Genomic DNA, 16,136 nt, shown 5'->3' with positions numbered 1-16,136 from the left:
GGCGTGAGCCACCACGCCTGGCCTCACTGGAGTCTTAAAGGGATCATAAACCCCATAGAATGTTATGTCACTGATGTGGTACCCTCCAACAAATTACAATTGAAAACCAAACCAAAACAAAAAGAAGCCCTTCACTTTTAAATTAACCATATTTTTATTATCTTAAGTGCTGTTATTTATTAAAAGTAAAGAAGTAGAACTTTATGTTAAAAGAACATTTTCATATATGTAATACCTAGGTTATGAATTTTTAAATGTGTATATAACTAAGTTAATATTGAACCTAATCTTATCTTTTCGATGATCCAAAGGCAGTTATGGTTATTTCAGTACCTGAAGGTCATGGTAAGCATTAATCATCGTGATACTGTGGCTGTGGTAGAAGGTTTAATAGCACTGTAATGCAACGGGATTTCCTGTGTGCACGTAACTTGAAGCTCAAGGCACAATTCTTTTAGATAAGAAAATATCTAGGCCGGGCGCGGTGGCTCACGCCTGTAATCCCAGCACTTTGGGAGGCCGAGGCGGGCGGATCACGAGGTCAGGAGATCGAGACCATCCTGGCTAACATGGTGAAACCCCGTCTCTACTAAAAATACAAAAAATTAGCCGGGCGTGGTGGCGGGCGCCTGTAGTCCCAGCTACTCGGGAGGCTGAGGCAGGAGAATGGCGTGAACCCGGGAGGCGGAACTTGTAGTGAGCTGAGATTGCGCCACTGCACTCCAGCCTGGGCGACAGAGCCAGACTCCGTCTCAAAAAAAAAAAAAAAAAAAAGAGAAAATATCTAAAAATGCTATATTATAATTGACTTATTGCTTTTAATAAAGAGGTTTCTACTATGGATATCTATTATTTACTGAATATCTTAAAGAGAAAAAATTGTATTGTTGTCCATTATGTTGTAGTCTAGACTCTCCAGTTAATGCTTGCCCAGCCCATGACAAAAAACTGTATTCTCCCTTTTTTCCCTCCTGTTCATGTCTGTAATTAGGTAGGAGTCATCACTTCCCTTTAATCCCATTTTATTGAATATCTACTGAGTGTAAAGAGCTTCTAGGAAGTCTGACGTGGGCAACCAAATGACCTCCTAGAGTGTAGGAAGAAAATGTAATTTCTTTTTTTTGAGACAGGGTCTTGCTCTGTTGCCCAGGCTGCACTGCAGTGGCACAATCTCAGGTCACTGCAGCCTCTTCCTCCCAGGCTCAAGCAATTCTCGTGCCTCAGCCTCCCAAGTAGCTGGGATTACAGGTGTGTGCCACCACGCCCAGCTAATTTTTGTATCGTAGAGACAGAGTTTTACCATGTTGCCCAGGCTTAGAATTTCTATTTATCTGAAAATAAGAAAATACAATCTTTATTAATACTGAATATATAGACTCACCACAATATATGCATATATTTTGTAAGTAAATAGGTGTGTGTACAAATATTTTTAACTGATGGTGTTGTGTAGTCAGCAAAATTTGAAAACCACAGCTCTAAAAGATACAAAGAACTTTGATATAATCTTTTAAAATAGGGTTTTATATTATTAAAGTAGCACTGATATTCCCTGCCTGTGAACTGCTTTATTTAATGTATTCTGATTCATTTATGGTAATTAGAAAATTTATTTGAAGGCTGGGCACAGTGGCTCATGCCTGTAATCCCAGCACTTTGGGAGGCTGAGGCAGGAGGATTGCAGTTCAAGACCAGCCTGGGTAACATGATGAGACCCCCATCTCTACAAAAAATTAGCAAGGCCTGGTGGTGTGTGCCTGCGGTCCCAGCTACTCAGGAGGCTGAGGCAGGAGGACCCCTTGACAAAGGAGGTCGAGACTGCAATAAGCCATGTTCATGCCACTGCACTGCAGCCTAGGTGACTGGGTGACTGTCTCAAAAAAAGAAATAAAAGAAAAGAAAAATTATTTGAACTGTTTTGGCACTGATTAGACAGCTGTGAGGGAGTGGAAAGGGGACTGACTTTGGAATCACTAAATGGGACTTGATTCCTGGATCTGCCACTTTCTATGACCTTAGATGAATTGCTTAATTTTGGGCCTCAGTTTCTTAATATGTAAACTGGAGATAATGCCACAACCACAAGGGCAGTAGTGAAGATGTAAATGTGATGGGAAGTGGTACATAGAAGATGGTTCAAAACTGTGTTTGATATGCTTATCTTTTATCAGTGCTGTACAGCAAGAGTTTTTCAGTGTTATTTGAAGTGACTTCAGTTGCTTATTTATACCGTAATAATTGCCTGACGTATCACAAGTATTTTAAATTGCCTAACAAGAAGTAGGATTTTTGGAATTTGCACAGTAAGACCAAATTTACTGATTATTTATGACTACAGTCAGTACTGTTTTTATTATTTCTATTTATCCAACCCTTCCAAACAGATGCCTTCCAGTTGACTTAAATTTAATATCTCCTGTGGCGTTTATACATATATATGCACACATTTATGCAAAAAGCTATTAAAGCAGTTCTGATAATTAACTTACTTAGATGTGGCTGAAAACTTTATTCTTAAATTTCAAAAATGTTTATATAGAAGCAGCCATTTTTCTCAAGCATTTTTTAAAAGTTCCTGCCATTTGTGAATTATATAGCAAATGATTACCTAGGTTTTGGCATTAAGCCCACTTCACTACTTCTTACTAGTAAAACAAAGGATTACATTTGTTCAATTATATAAACCTGTTCTCATTACTTAGTTTTGAATCAGGAAATTGAAGCGTTCAGTCTGTCCGAAGACACTTCATCGGGGCTGCCTGAGGATCGAGTTGTCAGCGTGAGTTTCCGAGTTCTCTACCCCATCGTTATTACCAGTCTTGGAGTGTTCTACCATGCCAATGATGTGGGTTTCCAGAGGAACATCACTGTCAAACTTTATCAGGCAGAACAAGAGGTATGCACTGCTCTGTACAGGTTTTTTCTCTTTTTTCTTTTTCAAAAACATCAACTTTTCCTTGTGACATACAGTAAGTAGATTGGAAGACTATATAATTCTCTCTGGTTGAGAGACTTTCACGTTTCTTCCCCTATTGACTAAATACACTGTAGTGTGATATAAGACTGGTTTGGGGATAGATTATCTGTGAATAAATGTGCTATATCTAGAAGAGAAGGAGTTGACTAGATTAGAAATCTCCAACCTAAAATTCCCTAAAACCTAGGGAATTTCAAAAGTTGGTAATGGATATAAAAAAAGTTTAGGATTCTTAGGATAAGTGAGCATTATTGCCTCTTTCTTCCAACTGTATAAGTCTGTAATACAAGGCTAATAACTGCTTCAAATCTTTTTTGTAATAAGGATATAGAGGGAATAAAAGTTATTCTTTTACAGAAAACAGAAAACCACTGAGGTTTCTCTATTCCTGATATGTGGGGAAATCTGATTTGTTCACAGAGTGCATCTGAAGGAGTAGCATGGAAATGTATTTGAAGGATCTGTTTTTTAGTTTTAAACATGAAGAAAACTTGAAGGAATTATTCGGTAAACCCTATAGCCACTAACTACATTCTACAACAATTAACGTTTTCCTGTATTTGGTTTATTACTCCTAAGTAGCTGGGATTACAGGTGCATGCCACCACACCTGGCTAATTTTTGTATTTTTAGTAAAGACGGGATTTTGCCATGTGGGCTAGGCTGGTGTCAAACTCCTGACCTCAAGTGATCTGCCCTTCTCGGCCTCCCAGAGTGCTGCCTCAGCCTCCCAAGTAGCCTCCCAAAGTGCTGGGATTACAGGCGTGAGGCACCGCACCAGGCCTGGTGTGCGTTTCCTTTGTCTGTTTTGTTCAGGGCGTGCTACATGTTTCTTCAATCTGTAAATGTATGTCTTTTACCAAATTTGGGGGATTTTCAGCTATTAATGTCTTCAGAACCTTTTCTGACTTCGCTCGCTCTCTCTATTCCTCCCGGGATTCCAATTACACGTATGTTAGATCTTTTGGTATTGTCCTGCAGATCACACGACTGTTCATTTTTTTCAGTGTTTTTTCTCTTTTCTAATGTAGATAACTTCTGTTCATCTGTATTCAAGTTTAGTGACTTCTGTCATCTCAAATCTGAAGTTAAGCCTATCCAATGAATTTTTTATTTTAGATTTATTTTAAATATTATGCTTTTTAGTGCTTCAGTTTCCATTTAGTTCTTTTTTACTGTTTCTATTTCTCTAAAATTTCCTATGTGTTCATTGTTTGAGAATATTTTTCTCTACAGCTTTGACCATAGTTATAACAGCAGCTTTAAAATCTGTGCACGCTTATTCTAAGTCATCTCAGTGTCTGTCTTTATTGATTATTATCTTTCCTCTAAAATATGGGTAACATTTTTCTGTTTTATGTCTAGTATTTTGGGGGGTTTTTTGGTTTGGGTTTTGGTTTTTTTGTTGTTGTTTGACAGGGTCTCGCTCTTTTACCTGGGCTGGAGTGCAGTGGCACAGTCATGGTTCACTGCAGCCTTAAACTCCTGGGCTCAAGCTATCCGCCCATCTCAGCCTCCTGAGTAGCTGGGACTACATGCCTGTGCCACCATACCCAGCTACTTATAAAATTTTTTGTAGAGCAGGGTCTCGCCATGTTGTCCAGGCTGGTGTCAAACTCTTAGCCTCAAGTGATCCTCCTGCCTTGACTTCCCAAAGTGCTGGGATTACAGGTGTGAGCCACCAAACCTGGCCCTTATCTTTGCATTGTATCCTAGATATTGTAAATAATTCATTGTAGGAACTCTGGATCCTATTATATTCCTCAGAGTATTGATTTTTTTTTTTTTTTGTTTTAGCAGGCAGCTAAATTGGCTGGACACAGACTGTAAACATTGTCTCACTTGCAGTGAGAAACAGCTAAAATCTCTATTCAGTTTTTCTGGCCTTGGATGGGCTACTTGGGTTCTGCCTTGTATGTGTATTTCATGAGTCAGCCACAGATTTGGGCAGAGTTTATATGAAGAATTTACGGTTCTCTCTCTCTGTGATCCTTTCCTTTCTAGGAGGTTCCCCCTAATGCCTTTTATTAATTGATGTGTTTGCCCCAGCTCTGTCCTCTTAATTTTCAAGCAGAAAGACTACAGATTTTCATTCAAATTTCTAGTTGCCCTAGAGTTGTATCCTCAGACAGAGAGTCAAAAAGTGGGGTAGGGAGGAGATGCATATTTGGGGCCTTTTCCTTCTTCGAAGTACTGATTCTTCTCTAGTTTCTGCCTGTTTGTTTGAATTCCAGTGCCTTCAAATCATTGTTTTTTATGTTTCATCCAGAGTTCATAGTTATTATCTATAGGAGAATTGGTCTGATATTACTGGCAGCAGAACTCTGTTCAGTTTTTTAAAATGTGTTTGTATTATTAATGTTGATCATTAGCAATGAATACAATGTTAGAGACTCACCAATAAGTATACAAATAAATTTGAGATTAAATTTCTTTTTTGTAATTTGCCCTGTTCTTCCTCTAAATAATCTGTCTCGTTTGTTGATGTGTTTATAGACATAAATATAAGACAGAGGGAAGAGTAGGATTTCTACTGATGATGCCAGCTATAATGATTACAGTGAGAAGAGCTTTGTATACTCAAATATAGGAGTCCATATATGATTGTAGTTAACAGTTTCATTGATACTGAAGATCAAATAGGTAATTGAAATAGCAGTACTCTGAGTATCACTCTTATCTAGAAATTAGAATTAATCTTGAATTTTTCTGATACACTTGTTTATCTTAGTATATATAGTTTTTTAAAAAAAAACTATCAGCCAGGCGCAATGGCTCACGCCTGTAATCCCAGCATTTTGGGAGGGCAAGGCAGATGGATTGCTTCAGCCCAGGAGTTAGAGACCAGCCTAGGCAATACAGTGAGACCCCATCTCTACAAAAAATTAAGAAAATAGGCAGGCATGGTAGCATTTGCTTATAGTCCCAGCTACTTGGGAGGTTGAGGTGGGAGGATCACTTGAGCCCAGGAGGTCGAGGCTGCATTACAGCGAGCCATGATTGCACCACTCACTCCAGCCTAGGTGACAGAGTGAGACTGTCTCAAAAAACAAAACTATTTATAGTGTGCGAGTTATCAATCAAGTAGTTTGGTTCAGACATACAATATTTTTATCATGTCGATATAACTTCTAGTTGCCATATTTTTAACCAGGGAGGAGTTAATCTTTGTCCTCAAGGAAGGACTAGTCTAAGATGGATGCTAATGGGTTCATGGGTAGTCACAATGCAAAAACTATTCTTATACTGCATTGCTAAGAACTGGTGTTCATGAAAGAAATAGACATAATCCATTGAAATGTGCTTAATTTTGAACCCCTGCATGGTTTTAAGAGCTTAACAGAAGTTTCCCCTGTGGTTAAGTTGGTATATAAGAATAGGCATGAGAATGAGGAAATGTTGCCTGGAAGAAATGGGAGGACCCAAGAAAACGATAGACATAATGAAAATCAGTCCGTTTTTTTTTTTTTTTTTTGAGACAGAGTCTGGCTCTGCGGTCCAGGCTGGAGTGCAGTGGTGCAGTCTTGGCTCACTGCAGCCTCCACCTCCTGGGTTCAAGCGATTCATTCTCCTGCTTCAGCCTCCTAAGTAGCTGGGACTACAGGTGCCTGCCACCACACCCAGCTAATTTTTGTATTTTTAGTAGAAATCTGGAGTTTCACATGTTGGCCAGGCTGGTCTGGAACTCCTGACCTCAAGTGATCTGCCTGCCTCAGCCTCCCAAAGTGGTGGGATTACAAGCGTGAGCCACTGCACCTGGCCCCAGTCCTCTTTTATATTCCCTTTTTCGTTTTGTTTATATTTTCTTCTGAAGATTCTTTTTGAACAGAGTTTCCTGAGTGCTTTTGTTCCCAGTAAAAATCTGTGTCTTTCAGTTTAGTTTTAACCCTTTGGGGGAGTGTTGACACTATAATGTGTTGGCTTAATTTAACAACACTGCTCACTTCCCTGAATATTTTTTCTTTCAAGGTGGGGTTTTTTTTTTTAAGGTTATGTGGATTATGTTTAGCATTTGAGAATTTCGTGACAACTTTGATTACCTTAAATATTGTTATTTAATAACCATGACTGCACTAGAAAACCCAGTGATGCCAAAACCACAGTAGAACCATGTTAGTGACCGTGGTTAGGGCCATTGTGGATTTAGCTGACCAAGAAGTAAGGTGTTTGAAAACTTTTTGCATATGCAATGTATAACATGAAGTATTTTTTCTTGTCTTTTTCTCCCAATTTGCAGGAGGCCCTCTTCATTGCTCGCTTCAGTCCTCCAAGCTGTGGTGTGCAAGTGAACAAGCTGTGGTACAAGCCCGTGGAACAGTTCATCTTACCAGAGGTACAGGATGGCAGGAAAAGACTGTAGTACCAATGCAGTCCTTCATAGGAGTGGGCGTGTGCTTTCAGGGGCAGGCACTTGATATTTTCTTGTACCAGGGCAGCACTCCAGAGTGATAGATGAAGGTACCAACTGTGGATGGGCTAAAACATAGCACTCTGTATTCAAACCTCCTGAGGACTTCATGAGGCCTCAGAGGTTCCAAAACCACTTTTTGAAAAACATTGCACGTTTCCGTAGTTTATTTAGTGGAGTAGAGAACTACACAACTGTTTTAATGACAAAGGATGGTGTTGGGTGTGGATTGATGGAAAGACCAGACAGAGATACCATTTGGGTAAAAATTAAGTAATTTGCTTATCTAAAGAATGAAAAGAAAAAAAGTCAGTGCAGACAGGTTAATGACAGAGATGGGCCATGTTTCCAAGTTAAATAAAATTTCTCCAAAGGGTCAACAGTTGTGGATGATAGCCTGAAAATGTACCTGTCACCTTCTGGGTCCCCCTAGGTCCAGTCGTAACTAGATATGCACTAAAGAATGCCTCGCCTGCCAGGTGCCCTCATTAGTCCTGGAGTTAAGCCACACAGTATGGTCGCAGAGTGTGACAGAATCAGGATCAGACATGAACAAATTATTCATTCATCAGCTTCAGCCTTTCTAGGCTGTTTTAGTCTAGGCCGAGTACATTCCTGAACTCAGTGCTCTGGAACCACAATCGGGGTCAGTTTCCTAGACATCTCTGGGATTCACTTTAGATGACCTATAGAGTTCATCCCGCAGCATCTCAGCTGGGTTAAGGTGTGGAGGCTAGACAACTGACCGGCCCTGGTGACTAACCAAGAAACTTTTTCCTACCCAGTCTGTGGTGTGCCATTCACAATTTGTTCAGCAATAGGAACCACACATTTTTATAACATACTATGGGTCTTTGGAATTGAGTACAAGTAGTTGAAACTATATGTTAATTCTGTCAGTGTCAAAGGGATCTCCTTTTCATTTGTATCTGAACTTCCATTTTAAAAACTTTTGAATACGCTACTCTCAGCATACTGCTTATAGGATAGCCTGCTCCACAAGAGCAGTCAAAAAATAAACTAAAAAAAAACAACTTTTAAATAAAAGCCAAACTAAAACAGAGGGGTGGAAAAAAAGGAAAATGCAGATATGCTAAAGGAAAACAAGACTACTAGAATCTCATATTTGGAGATAATCACATTTAATATTTTTGCTTCTATGTGTTATAGTTGCTAGGATTATGCAGTTCATTCTACTTTATAATTTACTTACTTTAACATATCACGAACATCTTTTGATATGCTCTATTATTTGTAATGGCTATATAGAATTACATTGTACGAAAGTATTGTCATTTAACTCTGTATTTGGGTGTTGATAGAGTTTCAATTTTTCGGTGTTATGGAAAAGACTGTAGTAAATATCACTGCACCTCTGTTTTATGTGTATAACTGGTTATTTTCTTAGGATGAATTGTTGGGTCGAAGGGTATACACATTTTTAAGTCACATGATTCCTTCCTGGAGGGGAGTTTAGCAATTTGTATCAGTGTGAACAATCATTAGCAATATATGAGAGTGCCTGTTTTCCTACATCCTTTATTAATTTCACATATGAACTTTTTTCCTTTTTAAGTGCAGTATGTACCATCAAAGTTACCTTTTACTTTAGGAATGGTGGTTCAGGTCGGGCTCAGTGGCTCACACCTGTAATCCCAGCACTTTGGGAGGCCAAGGCGGGTGGATCACAAGGTGAGGAGTTGAAGACCAGCCTGGCCAAGATGGCAAAACCCCGTCTCTACTAAAAATACAAAAATTAACTGGGTGCGGTGGTAGGCTCCTGTAATCCCAGTTACTCGGGAGTCTGAGGCAGGAGTATCGCTTGAACCCGGGGGACAGGTTGCAGTGAGCCAAGATCGCAACACTGCACTCCAGCCTGGGCCACAGAGTGAGAGACGCCATCTCAAAAAAAAGAATAGTGGTTCAGATACATAGTGTTGGATCTCAGTTTTTGCAGGAAGCCATTCTTTGGTTTGTTCATTCACATGAGGTACTTAATCTCACTGTGTCTATTTCCTCCTCTAAGATGAAGGTGCTACACCACCCATTTCAGATGGTTATTCTGGGGGCTAAATGATTTAACACACGTAGACTGCTTAGAACATGCAGCCATATGCCACGCATTCAGTAGATCAATAGATGTTGTCATTATCATTATACTCCTCATCTGGATTGAGGGGGTCCTATTCTTTAAGAGCAGTGTTTCTTCACCAGGGGCAATTTGCCCTCCGCGCACAGAGCATTGTATAGAGACACTTTCAGTGGTTAAAACTGGATGTAGGGTGATACTGGCATCTAGTGGGTAAAGGGACAGGGATTCTGCTAAACATCCTGCAGCCACAGGACACCACCCCACCCCCGCCCCAGCAAATAATTATCTGGCCCAAAATGTCATTGCTGCTGAGGTTGAGAAACTGTATTCCAAAAGAAAGTCACATGGGGTGCAGCAAAGAGGAAGAAAATGAACTTTAATGCTTCAAGCTAATCGCAGTTTTATGGAGTCTGTTCCATTATCTTGGTCAGCCTTATAGAAAGAATTGCAAATTTTGATTAGTTCATAAAAAATATTATTTTCGCTTAGAATGTCCTTGTTCTTCGGAAATAAATGCTGAAATACTTAAAGTTAAAAATTCATGATACCTGTATTTTTAAGTGATCCAACAACAGAAAAGTGTATGTGTAGAGAGAGAGAAAAGGCAAATGTGGCAAAATGTGAACAATTGGTGAGTCTAGGTGATTTGAATGGTGATTTGAACTTTTCTATAGGTTTGAAGCTTTTCAAAATAAAAATTGGGTTGGGGGAGAGGGGTTAACCTTCCTTGCTTGTGTTCAGGACGGTATATCTGGCAGTGGGTACTAATGATGGGAAGTACTCAGCCAAAATAGTGAGTTACCTTTGTAGTTATTAAGACTTTTTTTCCCCTAATTTTTATTTACTTATTTTATTTTATTTTTTTTTTTGAGACAGGCTCTGGCTCTGCTGCCCAGGCAGGAGTCCAGTGGCATGATCATAGCTCACTGCAGCCTCAACCATCTGGGCTCAAATGATTCTCCTACCTCAACCTCATGAGTAGCTGGGACTACAGGCACCTGCCACCAGGCCCAACTAAACTTTTTATATCTTTTTTTTTTTTTTGAGACAGCATTTTGCTCTGTCACCCAGGCTGGAGTGCACTGGCATGATTCTGGCTCACTGCAACCTCTGCCTCCCACGTTCAAGTGATTCTCCTGCCCCAGCCTCTCAAGTAGCTGGGATTACAGGCACATGCCACCACACCGGCTAATTTTCGTATTTTTTAGTAGAGACAAGATTTCACCATGTTGGCCAGGCTGGTCTCGAACTCCTGACCCCGGGTGATCCACCTACCTTGGCCTCCCAAAGTGCTGAGATTACAGACATGAGCCACCATGCCTGGCCTAAATTTTTTATTTCTTGTACAGACGGGTGTGTCGCTATGTTGGCAGGCTGGTCTTGAACTTCTGGCCTCAAGCAATCCTCTCACCTCCCAAAGGTCTAGGATTACAGGCTTGAGCCACCACACCAGGTCTGGTTTGTTTATTTGTTTGTTTAGAAACGGAGTCTCGCTCTGTCACCCAGGCGGGAGTGCAGTGGCATGATCTCCGCTCACTGCAACCTCCGCCTCCTGGGTTCAAGCAATTCTCCTGCCTCAGCCTCCTGAGTAGCTGGTACTATAGGCGTGTGCCATCACGCCTGGCTAATTTTTTGTATTTTTAGTAGAGACGGGGTTTCACCGTGTTAGCCAGGATGGTCTTGATCTCCTGATATCATGATCCGCCCGCCTGCCTTGGCCTCCCAAAGTGCTGGGATTACAGGCATGAGCCACTGCGCCTGGCCACCAGGTCTAGTTATTAAGAGTTTTAATGACTATAGCCTTGTGCTTATTTCCCTTCAGGCTTTAGGCTAAATAGACTTGATTTTATTACCTTTATTAATTTTGTATAATATTTTTTTCTTTTAAAAACAAGCAGGCCAGGTGTGGTGTCTCAGGCTTATCCTCCCAGCACTTTGGGAGGCCGAGGCGGGCAGATCATTGAGCCCATGAGTTTGAGACGACCAGCCTGGGCAACTTGATGAAACCCAGTCCCTATTCAAACAACAAAAATAACCACACACACAAAAAGCAAGCAATTATTTAATAGTGGCTATACCTGGTGGGGAGCTAAGATTATGGATGATTTTAATTTTCTTCTTTTTGTATATCTATCTTCTAAATGTTCCATAATAAACATATATTCGCTTTATATAATAGAAAAAATAAACTTTTAGCAATTAAAAAAATTCTCTCCTGTTGTACAAAATTCTATTTGTGTTGAAAATATGTTTAATTTTAAATCCTTTTTTTTACTGCATCAAGGCTGATTGGGTTTGTTTGCTCAGAAGAATGATAGTGATTTTTTGCTGGCATATCATCAGCAAAGAGTAACAGAAGTGAAATAGGTAGTGTATTCCATTTGCGAGAGGAAGTTCATCATCTTATTCCCTCCACACTTGGTGATTGCCTGGAGTCACATGTCGGCAGTATAGCTTGTCCAGTAAGCAGGTCGCCTGTAAGGTTTTCATTGTGTAGCTCACTGAAGCATAAATCTCAGTGGGCGTCACAAGTGATTCTTCACAAGTGAAGACTACTGTGTGTTTCTCTTAAAATATTTATGTTTTGGCTGGGTGTGGTGGCTCACATCTGTAATCCCAGCACTTTGGGAGGCTGAGGCGGGTGGATCACGAGGTCAGGAAATCCAGACCATCCTGGCTAACATGGTGAAACCCCATCTCTACTAAAAATACAAAAAATTAGCCAGGTGTGGTGGCGCATGCCTGTAGTCCCAGCTACCAGAAGGCTGAGGCAGGAGAATCACTTGAACCTGGGAGGCAGAGGTTGTAGTGAGCCAAGATCACACCACTGCACTCCAGCCTGAGTGACAGAGACAGAGCGAGACTCCGTCTCAAAAAAAAAAAAAAATATATATATATATATATAATATATATATATGTCTCTAATTTTATGTTGTCCTTAATGGTACAGTTGGAACCTGAAACTAATTTCAGTAAAAAGCAGACTATTTTTGTTCACCTAAGTCACTAGCGACGTTATTGTTAGCATTATGGACACTTACATCCTTAGACAGAGTTTCACTCCTGTTGCCCAGGCTGGAGTGCAATGGCTCAATCTCGGCTCACTGCAACCTCCACCTCCCAGGTTCAAATGATTCTCCTGCCTCAGCCTCCTGAATAGCTGGGATTATGAGTGCCCGCCACCACACCTGGCTAATTTTTTTATTTTTAATAGAGACAGGGTTTCACCATGTTGGCCAGGCTGGTTTTGAACTCCTGACCTCAGGTGATCTACCCACCTCGTTCTCCCAAAGTGCTGGGATTACAGGTGTGAGCCACCGTGCCCAGCCTATATCCTTATTTTTTATGAAGGTTGAAATTCTTTATATATAGTCATTTCTCCAATCCACAAGAAGTTGTTAATGTTTATAGGCACAGAAGTACTGTATATATTTAAGCTACTCTGTTGTTTGGATGAGAAATTAGAAGCTTTATGGAAAAGAATTGATGCGTGAAAGGAGTTACAGACAGCTTGCTTATGTTATGGGAGAGATACATATGATATCTCATTTTTCCAACCTGTATCATGCTATTTTTTCCCAATTTTTATTTTGGTTTTTATGATCTTAGTAGGGAGTTGCCATAAACAAGTTGTTTTGGATCTTAAGAGATACCTGGCTTCATAATTGCCTTACATCAGAATAAAAAGTAGGTATATGAGAGCAGAGGTGAGGAACAGAAATTAAACTGTGTTGTGGAGCAGAAACAGGTTTAGGAGACAGGTGGAAGATAAAGCTTCTTCCTTGCTTAGTAACAAAACAGCTGATGGGTTATTTAAGTTTCATGAGTAAGTCAAGATGATTTGGGAGGACTAGGGAATTTTTCTGGTAACTATTCAATTATTCATTGAATTTCTTTGTTGTATCATAGCCTAGTCACAGACAAAATGGAGTTGGGTGCCAGGAAGGACCCACTGTGAAATAGCATGTCACATGTCATGTCAATTGAATGGACAGTACAGAGAATTACTCGTTTTATCATCATCTTTTCTAGATTTGTAGTTTCAAGGTGAGGATTTTTATCTGGTCACTATAGTTTTTACTTTTGGTATGATTCATTATTTCCTTTTTGCTTTCCTCTTAAATATTAATCATTAGGATTTGCTACCTAGCCTTCTGTTTTATTTTACTCATTCTTCCCAGGCAATTTCATTCATTACTGCCTGTATGCTGAAGGCTGTTAAATCTATAATTACAGCCCCAGAATCTCTTGTGAACTCCAGACATGCTTTGAGTTGCCTCCTGAACTTCTCCACTTGAATGTCCCATGGGCATTCTAATGGTAACATTGTCTCCATCCCATCTGTTCTCATCGCCTGTATTTTTAATCTTGGGTAACCATCTCCTTTTCCTCAAGTCACCTAAACCAGAATCATGAGAGTTATCTTCACTCTCATGTCCAGGTACTCACCAAGTCCTATCAGTTCCTTATCCTAAGTATATATGCTATCAATCCTTCCAAACTCTATCACTATTAAAGTTTTAGAACAAAATACATTAGCTGAATACAAAGTGATAAACTGCCTGAGGAATCCGGACTCTTGGAATATTTTTATCTGCTTTGGAGGAGGAAAAAAGTATTATTTCTTTTAAAAAAGGAAAGAAAGGAAGGGAAAGGGAAAGGTTGGGCGGTGGCTCACGCCCGTAATCCTAGCACTTTGGGAGGCTGAGGCAGGCAGATCACTAGGTCAGGAGTTCAAGACCAGCCTGGCCAACATGGTGAAACCCAATCTCTACTGAAAATACAAAAATTAGCTAGGCATGGTGGCACATTCCTGTAATCCCAGCTACTTGGGAGGCTGAGGCAGGAGAATCACTTGAACCAGGACCTGGGAGGTGGGGTTTGCAGTGAGCAGAGATCACGCCACTGCACTCCAGCCTGGGCTACAGAGTGATACTCCGTCTCAAAAAAATAAAAATTAAAAAAAAGAAAAAGTTTATATCACTCTGTACAGAGGGAAAAAAATGTTTATAAACCACTGACCTAGCTTATCAGACAAATTGAATTTTGTATGGTTTCCCTATACTGCTGGCTAAAATGAGACATTATTGTAAAGTACTTTATCTCTTCATTTTAACATGAAAGTTTTTAGAGTATTAGAGCTATATCTTTCATTTAATCCTCTATACTGTAGTCAATTCTGGTTGATTTTTAGTTCAACATTATTTATTCAGCAAACATTTTGAGTTGTCAGTCATGTCAGGCCAGGCTCGATGCTGGGGATGCAGTGGTTGATCAGGCAAGCTCCTTCCTGTTCTCAAGGTGTTTGTCTTCTAGTAGAGGCAGTTAGTTTAATAATAAAATAAATAAGAAATATCAGAGTGATAAATTGTATTAAGAAGATAAAACAGGTTGATGTGATAGAGAGAAGTTGGGAGTCGGAGCCTTCTGGAGGACATCTGGAGAAAGCCTCTCGGAGGAGAAGGTAGTGGAGCTGAGACCTGAGCAGGACTAAGGAGCCAGCTGTGCACAGAATTAAAAATGGGATCATGGAGAAATTAGAAGACATTAAGATTTCAATATATATATCAGACCTTGGGACAGGGGGGCATAGCTCTCTAAGCTCAGAATTTAATAGTAATAATCACAAAGGAAAATTTTGTCAGATTTGCCAAGGTGAAATTTATGGACTTCTGAATTTCAAAAATAGCATTAAGTAGCAAATGAAAAACTATTTTAGCATATAAAATGTGCACAGGATTAAGATAATTACTTTATTAAAAGCTTGCATAGATGAACAAGAAAAATAGAAAACTCAGAGGGCAGATGGCAAAGCAGCATGATAAGGCAGTCCTCAGAAGAGAACATGCAATTCATAAACATCACTAGGAATCAGAAATCCAACTAAGCCAATCTTTTTTTTTTTTTTTTGTAAATTCAGGCAGGGTGCCGTGCCTCATGCCTGTAATCCCAGCACTTTGGGAGGCCAAGGCGGGCAGATCACTTGAGGTCAGGAGTTCCAGACCAGCCTGGCCAACATGGCGAAACCCCGTCTCTACTAAATATCCAAAAATTAACCGGGCGTGATAGTGAGCGCCTGTAATCCCAGCTACGCTGGAGGCTGAAGCAAGAGAATCGCTTAAACCTGGAGAGTGAAGGTTGCAGTGAGCCATGATCGCACCATTGCACTCCAGCCTGGGTGGCAGAGCGAGGCTCTGTGTCAAAAAATGAAAAATAAATCCGACTAAATGAGGAATCATTTTGTAAAAATCTAGTATATTAGGTTAAACTTTTTTTTACTAGTATCCCATACCAGGGAGAATACAGTGCAGTTGTCATTCTCATACATTGCTGATAACCCTATAAATTAGTAAAAGTTGCTTTCAAAAAGCAGTTGGCGGTGTATACCAAAATCCATAAAAAATATCTCTTTCTTGTCCCAGTAATTTCACCTCTGGGAATTTAAGTAAAAAACAAATTGTTAGGAGTAAATAAACATGTACACCAAAACATGCCTACATTATTTTAGTAGATACTTAGTAGATATTTTAGTAGACATTTAGTAGCAACCAAATGTCTAACAGTAGGGGAAAATGAGTAAATCAGGATGTATCTGCTCATTGGGATGTTATACACACATGAGGAAGAATGGCTGTGACAGCTGCAACAACATAAGGAAA

At 39.9% G+C, this 16,136-nt stretch overlaps 1 protein-coding gene across 2 annotated transcripts in view; it reads left to right on the top strand.

The window, feature by feature from the left end:
* The window catches only part of B3GALNT2 (beta-1,3-N-acetylgalactosaminyltransferase 2), a 57,792-nt gene that overhangs the window by 17,555 nt on the left and 24,101 nt on the right, over nucleotides 1-16,136 (top strand). For both annotated transcript variants that reach the window (XM_004028631.5, XM_055372603.2), the window contains exons 4-5: nucleotides 2,703-2,896; nucleotides 7,215-7,310. In XM_004028631.5, coding sequence (XP_004028680.2) covers nucleotides 2,703-2,896; nucleotides 7,215-7,310 — 290 coding nt within the window. The remainder of the gene's footprint in view (nucleotides 1-2,702; nucleotides 2,897-7,214; nucleotides 7,311-16,136) is intronic.

This window comes from Gorilla gorilla, chromosome 1, assembly GCF_029281585.2.
Source record: "Gorilla gorilla gorilla isolate KB3781 chromosome 1, NHGRI_mGorGor1-v2.1_pri, whole genome shotgun sequence".
Classification (NCBI taxonomy): Eukaryota; Metazoa; Chordata; class Mammalia; order Primates; family Hominidae; genus Gorilla; species Gorilla gorilla.
This window is presented reverse-complemented; position numbering and strand designations above follow the sequence as displayed.